At 39.5% G+C, this 13,918-nt stretch overlaps 1 protein-coding gene across 5 annotated transcripts in view; it reads left to right on the top strand.

The window, feature by feature from the left end:
• ACSS3 (acyl-CoA synthetase short chain family member 3) overlaps positions 1 to 13,918 on the top strand; it is a 98,891-nt gene that overhangs the window by 25,759 nt on the left and 59,214 nt on the right. For 4 of the 5 annotated variants that reach the window (XM_055808435.1, XM_055808437.1, XM_027794267.2 and 1 more), the window contains 4 exons: positions 463 to 597; positions 872 to 1,012; positions 3,341 to 3,421; positions 3,506 to 3,601. In XM_055808435.1, the coding sequence (XP_055664410.1) occupies positions 463 to 597; positions 872 to 1,012; positions 3,341 to 3,421; positions 3,506 to 3,601 (453 nt within the window). The remainder of the gene's footprint in view (positions 1 to 462; positions 598 to 871; positions 1,013 to 3,340; positions 3,422 to 3,505; positions 3,602 to 13,918) is intronic. The other variant, XM_055808436.1, reaches the window with a different exon arrangement.

Below are 13,918 nucleotides of genomic sequence, written 5' to 3'. Positions count from 1 at the left end.
GAAAAAGAGCCAGCAAAGTGCTACAGCTAGTTCTGAAATACACCATTGAGTGCAGGCAGATAATTAGAAAGCAGGCCAAACGGGGCAGATGATTGTTGACATCCCTGTACCACTTTTCCTTAATGGAGAGGCTAAAATGGAGATGGGTTTTTCTCTTTGTTCATTAATTTTTGTGCAGCTTGCAAGAACTTAATACTGTTAATTTATTACTCAAATTTGGTTGAAAATAGTGAAGTGTCAGAAGTTATTGATACGCTCCTGAACAAAAAACCAGATGCAAGATCACACAGGTTTGATTTCCTTACAAAACTGTTTGAAACCCTCTGTTTCTGATTATGTAAAAAAAGATCTTATATGCAGAGCATCATTAATCAAAGGACTTAATGGAAAACATATTATTAGCTTACCTATATAAAATACATTTCAAATGTGTATATTAACAATCTAACTTCTTTATTTTAGCCCAAACTTATTGTAACAGCAAGTTTTGGAGTAGAACCAAAAAGGAAAGTGGAATACATATCCCTTCTAGAAGGAGCACTGGCAAGGGTACAGAGCAAACCTGACAAAGTTCTCATTTACAAGCGACCTAATTTGGTGGGTGTACAGTTGTTGTGCCTTTGTTATATTTCAGATGTGTATGTATCGCATGTGCCTTTTCTCTTTTACAAGTAAAATTTTTAGTGTATCTGTTGTAGTTTTTTTTTTAATTTTATGAGAGAACTTTTTATTCATAAAATTTAAATAGTAAATATAACTAATTCAGCAGAGAGATTACTGTACAAAAAATTGCATAGGACACGTTTTTTGACCCAATTCCATTTATTCCATCTGTTTTTCTTTCAAAAATTTTCTGTTTTTCAATGGGCAGGGCCATGTTCCTCTTGCCCCAGGTCGTGATCTTGACTGGGAAGAAGAGCTTGCAAAAGCACAGTGTTATAAATGTGTCTCCGTTCCCTCAGACCATCCACTTTATATTCTGTATACATCTGGAACAACAGGCTTGCCCAAGGTAAAGGATTATCTGTAGTCTGTCTGTGTCCAACCTATTTGCAGTTCCACTTGAGAAAACATTTAATTAAAAAGGTTGAAAATGCTTGCCAGAGCTCACTGCTATAAATGATAAACATTGCTAGAAATAGTTTAATCTAATTTATTCACATTTCACTGCTTTAAAATCATAGGAATAAATCATGCTTGTTTATTTAAATAGAGTAATATAAACTGCATTTACATCAAAATGTTTGTGCAGTATAAACTTTTGAGGACAGCAGAATGTTTTTTATCCATTAGTATCTTCTGTGTTTTAACAGTTTCAGAGAAGCCTAATATAGTCACTTAACTGCAACATTAGTTAATATTATCAGTTGTGTGATGGCATTTATTGCTGAATAGTCTTTGCTTATTCCTTATTTACATATTAGCTAATCTTCCCATCGATAAGATGCAGTCAGTGACATTTCAGATTAAATGGAATGAAGCATGTATTGAAGGTTTGTGTTACTGAATAGTTCTGAGAACATAATTCCCATGAAAATGAAAGTTCAGATTGAGTAATAACATAGGGCATCCATTGAAAATGTTTGCTTTCAAATGTCATTCAGTCTTAATGATCAATTTTAAAAGCAAACTCTTGAGTGTTTGCTTGGTACTTAACAATTCTCTTTTGAAGTGTAGAAGACAAGTTCAATATAATTTTCTAGCGGTGGTCTTAGCAGTACAAATTCAGAGACAGTATCATGCATCCCTGCGTATGGCAGTGCTTAGACTGCTACTAGAAAATTATTTAATGGTGCTGTCTATAAAGTTCAGAATTTATGGGGAGATAAGGGAAAACAAACATCAGTTTTGCTGATAAAAATGCCTTCTGCTTTTGCCTTGAACGTGGGCACTTCAAAGCAACGTATGTGTCTTGAATTATTTAATTATACTGTCAAAAGGTCCACGTAACATCCGTTGTTACAACAGGTATTTTCCTTGACTGTTAGTTTCAAGATATAGTATCTCAGAGATAAAAGTTCTCAGAAGTTTACTTCACAGTGTTGGCTCTCTGGAGGAAAACATAGACACCTTGAAAGGGTCACCCTTATACGAGGGAGTTTGTCAACTTGTGCTAAGCTACAGTGAGTAACTTAATGAATAAAATAACTTTTTTGTTCATTTAAGGAGCTTGCTTTTAAATCACCATGTAAGTAAAATCACTCAGTTAACACCTTCAAAAAGCTTTTGTTGATCTCAGAGCAGGGACTAAGTTAGAAGCTGAGACTAACAAAGGCAATCTGCTTTCTGAAATTTGTGAAATGTTATTTAACCATTCTCTGCTGTGGCAATATCCATTTTAATGAGTTAATATGTCTCTACAGTCCTTCATTTCTTAGACAAGGCCTGAAAGTGTCTGTTTCATCCTATTAACTATATGAAGAGAATGTACTGTGCCTAGCACGGACGGCTGCATTGTAATGTCTGTACTGTAGACATTTGTTTGGTCCGATTAATCTCATCTGAATTTTACTTCAGAACATCAGGATATAGTTTACTTAATTATTTCTTCCAGAAACACTATACTAGAAGATGATGAAATGTGTATTAGACATGTAATATTACAAAATATTTCAATTTTTTTCCTATTAACAGTGTTCCGGAGCCTGTTTTTGGCTTACCAAGGTGCATGATGCTATTTGATACTCTCTCATTCTAATTTTCAAATCCTTCTTCTAGACTAAGACTGGGATGTTCTTTGTTTTGCATTCGTATGTATAATTCAGGCTAGATATTAGATGTTTCAAGAACAGACATCTTGTTTAAGCCAATTTTCTGACATCTTTAAAATTAGTCAGTGCAGAAAGAGTGGTACATTTCAGGGAGTAATTTTCCCCAGTTATTTTTGGGGTGAGCAATACCACAGGTGCTCCTCTTTTCTGGTGATGATACAGAGAGTGTAGGCAATGAAGTTAAAACATGCCTAGCATTTAGATGGCCATAGTTTCAGTGAAATAAATAGTCTCTTATTTTTTGTCAGCATAGGTTGAAGAAATGTTTGTATGTCCAGTTTTAATGACAGAATTCTAATTTTGTTCGTTATCTTCTGAAAATTATTGTCATCTAGGCCTTGGGCTGGGATTTTGTTTGTTTTATTGTGTATTTTGCTTGTTTTCCAAAGTTACTTCTTCAGTGGGAATGCTAGCACACGTGTGTACTTGTTGGAATGGGTCCTTTTCTTAAGTGAGGTGTTGGAATTAGACTTTAAGTCTATTGCTGCTAAAACCCCAAAATTTCATTGAAGACAGGAATATCATTGCATCCTGCAAATGATCTTAAATATTCACATTTTCTCATTTAGGGTGTTGTCAGACCAACAGGTGGCTATGCAGTTATGCTGAACTGGACAATGTCAGCTGTATATGGACTCAAACCTGGTGAGGTAATTCTGTTTAAATGTCATGTAAATGTTTTTGAACTCCTCTTAAAAACTCCTCACTGTAGTTATGGTTTCTTTTCATTTTAGGTGTGGTGGGCAGCTTCTGATTTAGGCTGGGTTGTTGGTCATTCCTACATTTGCTATGGGCCTCTCCTTCATGGGAATACTACAGTTTTGTATGAGGTATGATCCATTCTAAAAAGCCAGCCTTTGAAAAGGCAGCATCTCCTCCAGTTGGTGGTCCTGTTTATGCCTGTCTATTCTTCATGCCACATATGTTTAAATTGTGTGTATATCTTCAATGTTTATACTCTCCCATCTGCTACAGTAATTCTGAAGGAAGACTTCACTATTCTTCAAACTTGTCTATTTAATCTGTGTGACTGGTGATGTTCAGTGGGGCAAGGAACTCCAAAACAACAAACCTAGAAATGGCGGGTGGTGGAGAGTACCTGTGTTGCTGAGGCTTCAGCCACAGGCCATTAGGCTATCTTTATTATGGATCTATGAGAGGATGTTGTGTTTTGCATGTCTGGAGGTGACAGATTCTTGCTGGATCTGGGTTGGAGCAAGAACTTGTGAAGAGACTTACCTCTTCTTTCCTGCCTCTATCACTCAAAGCATCTGAAGCCAAGACTCAGATGACATTCAGGGCTTGGTCCTTCTCCTTGGGGGATGAAACGCAGTGAGGTGGAGAGGAGACTAGTCCAGTTAGAGTGGCCTGCTGCATCCTAACTTTGATGCTCAAAAAAGCAATCATGCTGCCTTACATTGTTATTTTTTTGAGAAGTTATTGTTGATAGTCTAATCACCAGGCAAGAAGATACAGTGTTGCTTGAACCTTACTCTTTATTGTTCAGGGAGTGAATCCAGTATCCATCAATGATAGTGAAAGACTTTCTATGTAAAAGCACCAATGTTGTTAGCTCTTCAGCATGCCGAGGCTTGGTTGTCTACATTCACCTGACATTAGGAATTCTGGGTATATCTAGACTTCTCCAATGCTGTGCAGCATGACAGCCACCTTGTAATTGTTCTGTCTTTTCCGACTGTCCTGGAGGCAGAAGTTGTTTTTGCTCTGCCGTCGTGACATGTTAATCACCTCTGTTGATTTGTGGTGGTAATGAGAAACATGTGAACCATTAAGGGAAATCCAATGGTAACTCAGAGCATCCAAGAACTGCAAAAGTATAGTGAATGTACTGGACACTGAGGACATGAAAAAGCAGATGAAACAAGCTTTGATGATATTGTGAATATAGCAACTGTTAGAGAACCATCTGTACCTAGTGCTTCTGGAGCAGGGGAGTCAGCATGGCATCGTGGAAACATACTGTTTTACAGACCTCCATAGGTGCAGAAGTTCTGCATGAGGAAGTGGGTATTATGATTAAACTTTCTCCATTTTCCTGCTATTACATCATACAACTGAAGATGACCATACTAGAACAGAAATGGGTTGTTACTGTTTTCAGGAACAAGCATTATCAAAACAACCCTTTGGTGTTTGCACAACCAGTTAAGTTGGTATTGCTTGAAATGTGTTTCACTGTTACGAACTTACACGCTGCTGTTGGTGGATAGCTGGTGCTGGAATTGTGCCTGAATTTTGAGTAAGTATGTTTCTGAATCCTGGGGATACTGAGGAAGCATGGGCAGTTGCAGTTAGGTGAGGTTGTGTCCAAAACTGTTTGGGTAGTACTGCATCAGGCACTACAGAATGGACTGTGGCTTGCTGCATCCTGTTTTGGAGGACAGAAGTATACTTGACTGCTGGAAGTTCACTCTATAAACTTAGAAGAGAAATTCTCACAAGCAGAAGACACCTTTTGAAGCAGGTCAAGAATCCTAAAGTTCAGAAAAGCAACGATCATTAGGGGGGTGTCTACATGATGCTTGAAATCACAGAAGTAGTGCAGTTCTGAAGTAAGTCCTGTGATTGTCCATGCTTATTGATTTAGTTCACAGAGGGGTTTTAGACATATGAATGACTCTTTACAGAGAAAGCTGAGAGAAGTTTTGCCACTTGTGATAAAAGGGAAGGATCCAATGAGTGGGACTGCACTGCTGTGAAGATTTCTAGAACAAATGAAAAGTACATATCCCAACAGAAAGCTTTAAAACTGTCAAGAGCTCTCACCTTATTCTGAAGTGCTTCTTGTGCTATGCAAAAGGGCCAAATGGTATGTGTGACTTCATATTTGCTAATGACTGCCAGATGTCTGCTTGTTCTGACTTTCAGCTGCTCCCAAGCTTTTGCTTCTGTCATCTTCGCCCATCCTATTTCTTTTGCTGTTCCTCCTTTATGAACATCTTTTTTTACCTCCTTTCACACTGCTGCATTTTGCAATAGTGACAACTGTTGCATTGGCCTCCCAGAATGTTGAGCAGGGGCAACCCAAGGCTTGACAGGTTGTGGTTTGAAAGGCCCAAAGGTTTTTCCAGAAACCACCCTGTTGCCAATGTCAAGCCTGCTGCAGAGTGAGAGAGGACTGACAAGCAGTGCTGCATTCATTTCAAGTAGATGAAGACCATGTTCCTGATGAGGTGGGAAGACCATGCTTCAGAGCTGGCATGGTGCATGTGCCTCTACTAGAAAGATCTTGAACAGATCTTTAGGGGAGGGGAGAGCACTCCACCAAACTCAGTGCTCTAGAGAACATCCATGCCCTCAGTCCCAGGACCAATAGTGTGGGAGAAAAGTCCAGGGAAAAATATACCTACAGTGTTTTACATGTCTACATGCCTGCAACTCCCAGAGGACACCCACGAGACAACATGCAGGAGCACCCTCCCTCTGCCAAGGCAGGCAATGGGAACTGCAAAATCAGTGGTCCAGATGCCTGCCTGAGTGAGTGTGCGTGCTCCTTTCCTGTACACGTACTGAGTGTGGGACTGTGCTTAGGAGGTTTCAGGTGAAGTTAGGGCACTGGTCCAGAGCTGTGGAAAGGCGACATGAGTGTGTGCATTGACTGCGAGAGCTGCTGTGCCTCGAGAGATGATTCCTCAGGGGCTGTGAGCTGTGAGGGAAGTTCTGTGGAGCAACAAGCTCCATCAGAGACCACCTGCGCCATCCCAGCTCTGCCGGTGTGCCAGGCATAGTCCTGGCAACTGCAGAAATCATGTACATGGTGTGCCTCGATAACACAGCCCTCCTAGGCTTCTGCACAAAACCCCAGCCACACTGTCTGTCTCTCCTCAAACACAGTGTATAAAGGACCTACCTTGTGGTGGTAGTGGTGCTGGTACTTCTGGTGTGTCAGATCCTGTCCCTGCCCTGCAGTTATCTGCTTGCACAACAAATATCATTCAGAATGATACTATTTCTTTGAAATGCAGTGGTTAAAGTCACACTCTGGAAAGGCTATAAAGGGAAGGGCACTGCAGGCTGTGGTAAGGCATAGTTGAATTAACAAGGTTTACCCCCAAAAAATCAATTGAATGCATCAAAGGAATGTGTGAAGCACACAGTTGTGGAGAAGCGGAAAACTAAGGACAGAGAGAAGTATTGGGAATCAGTTCCTTTTTAATCGTTGCATAACATTTGCTGAATTGAGAGACATTCATGTCCAGTGGTATTCCTCCCGTTCCACTCCATGCACTTGTGAATGCTGAGTGGCTTGATGACTGTTTGCAGTGAAGGAGCAAAGTCCTGATACAAATGGATTTCTGGATGACCCACCTATGACAAAGAGAGCAGAGAACTGTGCATACAGGTACTGCAGAAACTGTGCTGAGTGTTTCAGTCTGAAGGAAGGTCTCAAAGATGTCCTCTTAGATCATTCAGACTAAAAGCGATACCCTGAATCTGGAGGGCATTGGAAACGTTTTCACAGTGTTTGTCCTATGTAGCCCAGTGTCTTTCAGATGACCAAATGTAGATTGCGGTTCCATGATGCATTCAGTAATAGCACAGTTAAGTTAGGCCTGTGCTGCACCATTGGCAGAGGGCCGCAAGGGTATGTAGTATCACTCATGATGCTCATTGGCACTGGGGACATCATGAATGATCCTGTCTGTTGTTGGCAAGAAGGCACTGGCATATGTTTTGGTTCTGTGACCAGCGATATGGAACATAGGGGATATAGAAACTTTATGGTGGAGTCTACTGGCAGTGCGTGAACTGACATGCTACTGTCATCTGCAGGAAACATGAAAGGGGCAGTGTGACACTTCCTAGAAGAGGAGTCCCTTCAGTCGAGGAACAAAGATCTGTAGGATAGCTTTTCATCATAAAACTTTGAGCTGCATTTTTGGTCCAATGAACAAGTCTAAGTCTAGTCTAAAATAAACCTCAAAGAGCATCTAATGGAAGAAGTAAAGAGCATTGGCATTAAATGTTTTGATCTGCTAATCTGCTCTAATTCACCTCACTACTTGCTATGTAAACAAAGTCTGTGACACCATATGTGCTCATATTTGTGTTTCATGGTCTTTTTTCACATGGTACTGAGTTTATTTTTACCAGTGCATGTAGTAGGAAGAAGACTGATAATCTCTCATAGGATGGCAGATTGTGACTAGGTGACACCTGTGTATGTTTCTTTGTAAAAAACCCTGTTGTTTATTGGTTTTGTAACAAAAATGTAAAATAAGAAACAAAATGCAGTGTTTAAAAGCAAAACAAATCTTGAGGTCTTAAAATATGATTTGGAATATGTTAACTTTTTCTTCTCTTAATGGAAGGACTGTGGGTAGTGTTAATTTTTTCTATGCGATAGGAAAATCTGTTATGACTTGTAGGATCTGAGGCAAATAACTTTTTTTAGCTTCTAGTCATTGGACTGATTTTTCAATAATCTTTCAGAAAAGCAGGTTTGCAAAACAAGTATTTTTAATTAAATATTTAAGGACACAAAGTGATAACAAGTACAAGGGTTTTTTTCCCTAAATGGCTAAGACAGAGAAGCTCACATGCCTTAAAACTCCCAGACAATGATTGCAGCAGCCAGAGAAAACTTAAACAAATGGTTATTCTTAATTTGAATCTCAATGTATGCTGTCCAGGTAAAGTTTACTGACTTGCTTAGTTTCGGTGTTCAGCATGAAGGCTTGCAATGAATGCATTATGGAAATACATGATGCAGAGAATATCTACAGTGCAACTATGGCAATAAAAATCAGCCATTCGTTTGAGTATTGCTTATGCCTAGCTCTTTTTTAAAAGAGTCTCTGATCTGGTGGAATCCACTTGCTTCTGTGAATTTTCAAACCAGCTCACTGTGGAACTTCTGAAAGCTTTTGAGTCAATGAGAAGTTCCAGCTTGCTGATTACAGGAGTAACACTTGGTTCGTAGTACACATACAAGTTCTGAAGGACATGAGGAAACCAGGTTATTTCTAGGATGCTGCAAACTAAAACTAATCAAGTAGTTTTTTTTAAAAAAGGAGGAAGGTCTTTGTTTAAAAGCAGTAGTGCAAAATCCTGGGAAAAGAAAAAAAGGCAGAATTCAACAGGAACAGCTAAGTGAGAGAGTACGTTGAACTCATGAGGTAGACTTTTTTGCAGAAGGGTTTCCTCAGTAACTAAATATTTCTTTCTATGGAAAACTGAGTATGGTAAATTTACTGGAGTTTGTATGTTAAAATACATACATTTGTGTAGATGGATAAAAATGTCCAGAAGAATTAACACTAGATACTTGTGTAGTTGAACTTGCAAATAACTCCAGATGCAGAGGTGGATTTGTGATACTTTGTAGCACATGTGTACATACTGTACAGCTGTCCTACATCTTTTACTCATTCCAGAGGTCATGCTTGTCAGATTCTTCCTGTGTGGTATTAATTTATGTAGGACAAGTATGGATACATCTGTGAGAACTGCTAAAAGTTCACTTAAATAATTGGGGGATTGATTTTAATATCCTGAGTTAAGTCATGTAGGCTCTCAATTAACTATTAAAGAGCAATCACTACTATGCTCTTTGTGTTGTGTATAAAATGATCATTTTTCCTGTAAAGAAGAGAAACAGTCTGGACAATTTTATGCATATTGTGGTGGCAGAAGAGACCACTGTGAACAAGAGAAGCAAACTTTGGCTCCAAAAAATTAATTGAAGTATGCATGGCTTTACATACTGAGGTATTCAGTGTGGATTTTTCACCTGCCTTTTCCTGAGGTGAAAGGGTGAGGGATAACAGTCTGTGTGCTGTATTTAAATCCCACAAGACTCCATTTGTCTCTTTCTCTTTGCTGTTACATCTTTACAGTATGTAAAGACCCTGTGAAATCTTTGGAAATTCAGTATCCTTAAACAAGAAAGCCCTGTTACTTACTTTGACCTTGTTCTGTTGTCTGGAAATGAAGGCTTAAAAGGATGTTGGACATCACTGTAAGCTATACTTAATTAAGTACTAACATGCCATCCTTCAATCTTGATTCTACTTTCCCAGGAACTTAAATTATTTATGTAGATAATCAGAGTTAATAAGTATATTCAGGATTTATGAAGCAGAAGTATACTTTAGGAAAATGATATCTATTCTTTGCTGATCTTACAGTTGATGGCATTTTTTGTGTTTGATGGGATGGACCAATACGTAAGGTTAATTTTCTTGTATATGGTCTACACATATGCTGGAAATCTTTGCTTTCTTCGCTTGGGTAGACTCCCACAGAGTAGATGATCTGGGCAAAGTTAAGAGAGAGACAAGCACAGCGCAGGGCTGCACCTTCTCAAGTCAGCTGTTACGTGGATCGCTAACTGTGCAGTATATAATAGTCCGCTAGTTAGGATTGCTGCTGGTTTTGCAGTACACGAAATAGTACACTATTAACTGTTTTGACTAAAGGGTTTGTAGACTGCATTCTTATTTGTATGTGTAGGAGTGTGAGAAATTCAGCATATGCTGCTAAGAGCTCGTCCTTGCAGTGTCAGTGTGTGTCATAGATGTGCGTTCCCATATGCGGATGGGTGTTCATAAAGGTAAGCCTATATACTATGTAAGTATACCTGTATAGATAGTAATCTCTTTTCCCCCTCATGTGCATGATTGTTCCTTTTATTTCTAAGTGTATTTAATTATCCACAGTTTTCAGTTGATTTATTCAAGCATTCTATCCACTAGTCAAAAAGTATTGCTTTAACTTTTTATTTTTTTTTGTATTTTAGAATCCTACTTTATGAGCAATAAAATCTTTTAACTTCCTTTGCATTTTAATCAAGAACTTTTGGAGGCAGTGGACACATAACATACCTATTTGGAGTGCATTGACACTAAATGTGTGAGTTCAGCTGAAATTTGGAGAAGAAAAAAATTGAGCTCCTTTCTAGGCTGATTTTATAACTTGCACTATTTACCTAATAGTGGATACTTTTCAAACCCCATCTCCATCTTTATTTCATCTCCATATGCTCAATATAGTATAGTTCCGGTACGCAGTTTTGGGGGGCTTCAGAATCTCCACAAATAATTAAACAGAGAACTGCAGTTAAACGACTTTCACTAGAAAATAGAAATTAAATAGTAAAAAAAAAAAAAGAAATAGTTTTTATTCCTTTTCAAGTTTAATTCTATTACAAAAAGAGTTCCGTTTTCTAGTTTGTCTGGGAAAACCCCAGTGATTTCCAAATAAATTAGGAGGAGCATGGCCAGCACGTTGAGGGAGGTGATCCTTCCCCCCTGCCCTGGTGAGGCCACATCTGGAGGGCTGTGTCCAGTTCTGGGCTCCCCAGTGCAAGAGAGACAGGGAACTACTGCAGAGGGGCCAGCGGAGGGCTACGGAGGTGATGAGGGGACTGGGGCATCTCCCTGATGAGGAAAGGCCCAGAGAGCTGGGGCTGTTTAGCCTGGAGAAGAGAAGACTGGGAAGGGACCTTGCCAATGCCTGCAGGTATCTTAAGGGCGAGTGTCAGGAGGATGGGGCCAGGCTCCGTTCAGTGGTGCCCAGCAACAGGACAAGGGGCAACGGGCACAAACCGCAACACAGGCAGTTCCACCTGAATACGAGGAAAAGTATTTTTACCTTGAGGGTGACATAGGACTGGAACAGGCTGCCCAGAGAGGCTGTGGAGTCTCCTTTGGAGACATTCAAAACCCTCCTGGATGTGACTGTGCAGTCTCTTCTGGGTGAACTTGCTTTAGAAGGGGGCTGGACTAGATGATCTCCAGAGGTCCCTTCCAACTCTGAACCCTTCTGTGATTCTGTGTAAATTCATAGAATTGTAAGGCTGGGGACCACTCTGATTGACTTCTCTGAGACTCTGAATAACAAAGAGCAAAAACTTCACCCAACAGCAGAAACGCACATTTATAGAATGAAATATCATATTAGCTTGAATATTAAATTACTACAGTCTATTTAATGTTTAAACACCTAATAGATGTTAATTAGATTCTTCATTCCAAAGGGACTAACTCATCACCACCCCATTAGTTAAGCAGGAGAGGAAAGCAGTGTGAGAAAAACTGCAATTTCTTGGAGATAAAAGACTTTGATAGTTTTATAGTCACTATTTTTGACCACTGATAGTGGGCCACAATAAAATTGTTGCATGAATTAGCAGAAGAGAACCACTGCAGTGAAGAGGTTTTCATTCTAGCAGGTGCAGAGTAAGACAAGAAGGAACAGGGAGGAAAGCAATGAGTTCCTTCAGCATTCTCTCACACAGTCTTACATTGAAGTTTTATCTCTGTGTAAATGTGTGGGGGTCGAGATGGTTATTGTGATTATAAAGGCACCTCAGTTTAAAATGTGTTGGTTTTGGAAAGTAAAAGGAGTAAAGATCCTTCTTTCTTTAAAGTGAATATTAAAGAGAAATCAGAGTTTATATCTGGTTGACCTACATGTCTACATTTTTGCTCTTGGTGAGAAAATTATTAAACAATAATAGTACATTTCTCATTTTTCTTTCTCTGAGATGCCACCAGTCAAGTCTTCAAACAGTGTTCATGACAACAGTGTTGTCTTTTTGAGGCTTAAAAATGGGAAGAAAGGCTTCTGTACACACAGGGAGAAAAATAATGTTTACAAAGAGAAATAGTGTATCATTTTTCCTCTGTTCAGAATACTGTCTTAACAATGGATATTAATAAATCTGTAGCCAAAGTTTCCTAAATGATTGCCGCATGATGGCTGTTGGGTTAGGGAGTGTCAATATGCTGTTTAGATGTGGGGAAAGAACACCTCATCCCCTTTGCCTAAGGACAACCGATATTGAATATAAACTGTGCTAACTTCATACCCTCAATTCTTAAAGTGATTTGTTTATTTTTAAATTACTTAGTAGGTGCAACTTGTCATTTTAACAATTGCTATGGAAACCTCATGCTTTCAATTTTTACTTGCTGTAACACCATTGTCAGGAATGTGAAAACAGTAATGAATTCCTTTGAATACAGCAAGACTGGGTGGTTTTTGTTTTTTGGGTTTTTTTTTTTTTCCTTTTAATAATCTGTCCTGGATTGTTTTTTCCAAGGCATGATAAACTTCGGCTATAAATAAACTACTTGAAGTCTCAGAGCTCACTCTGGGTTACTCTTGCTGATGGGATCGCAAGCTGTAAGCAACAGGGCAGTGTGAAGAGAAAGTCTAGCTACTGCCTGTGGCATCAGGAAGAAGGCAGTGCTGTAGTTTCAGTGCTTGGGACTTTGAATTGGAGCTAAGGTAAGGAAGAGGATGCCCACACTTGCCAAGTAGCCATCATTAAGGACTAGTAGACTAGGACAGAGAAGGAGCTGTTGTCCCATGTGCACATGGAGCGTTCCTTACAATGCTCGCTGGGGTCTTTCCAGTCCCTGCTGTTGCAACAAATCTGCACGGTAAATAACAACAGCAACAGGTTTAAAATTACTCTCATTTCGCACAGTTCTTGGAGGCATCCAGCCTTTTTGCCGTTCTTGTAAGCCATTATCATCAGCTTAGAAAGCAAGCACTGTCTCTGAAGTTTGCCGGTTTTGTGATGTTTCTGCCATGACCCATAGTGATTGTATTTGTGGAGTGAATTCAGTAGGATGGATCATCTCGAGTCCTTAATGGAGGTCTGGCAGCAGGGTCAGCAGCAGAAGGGTGAATGCCTCTATGAACATATTCTTTTGAATCCTGGTATGTCAGGACTTTGTATGTGCTTTGTTGTCGGCAGGTTTTAGAGGCAACGAATTCCATGTATAATATGTGCTATGCAGAGAGAATTTCCTCTTATGATTTCGAGTTTATCTTTAATTGAAGAGCCCCTTGTTGTTCGAGGTCAGACAGAAAGGGAATTGCTGTGCTGTCACTGATGCATTGTTTGTTATTTTATTATAGCTCCTCTCATGTCTTTTTCTCTCAAGTAACCCATCCTGGTGGCCTCTGACTTTCCATAGGAGAACCTCTCTATCCCCTTGATAGTTCTTGCTGCCTGACTATGAATCTTCTTTCATAATCATGTGTTATCCATCAGGACATTCTGCCTCAGGATGTCTGCTCAGCTGGTAGACATCTGATAAATTACAGGCTAAATCTGGGTACTTCTAGAAGGATGTTCCTGTCTGTCTGTCTGTCTCAGAGTGTCTTGG

The sequence above is a fragment of the Falco peregrinus genome, chromosome 6 (genome assembly GCF_023634155.1).
Source record: "Falco peregrinus isolate bFalPer1 chromosome 6, bFalPer1.pri, whole genome shotgun sequence".
NCBI classification, from domain to species: domain Eukaryota; kingdom Metazoa; phylum Chordata; class Aves; order Falconiformes; family Falconidae; genus Falco; species Falco peregrinus.
This window is presented reverse-complemented; position numbering and strand designations above follow the sequence as displayed.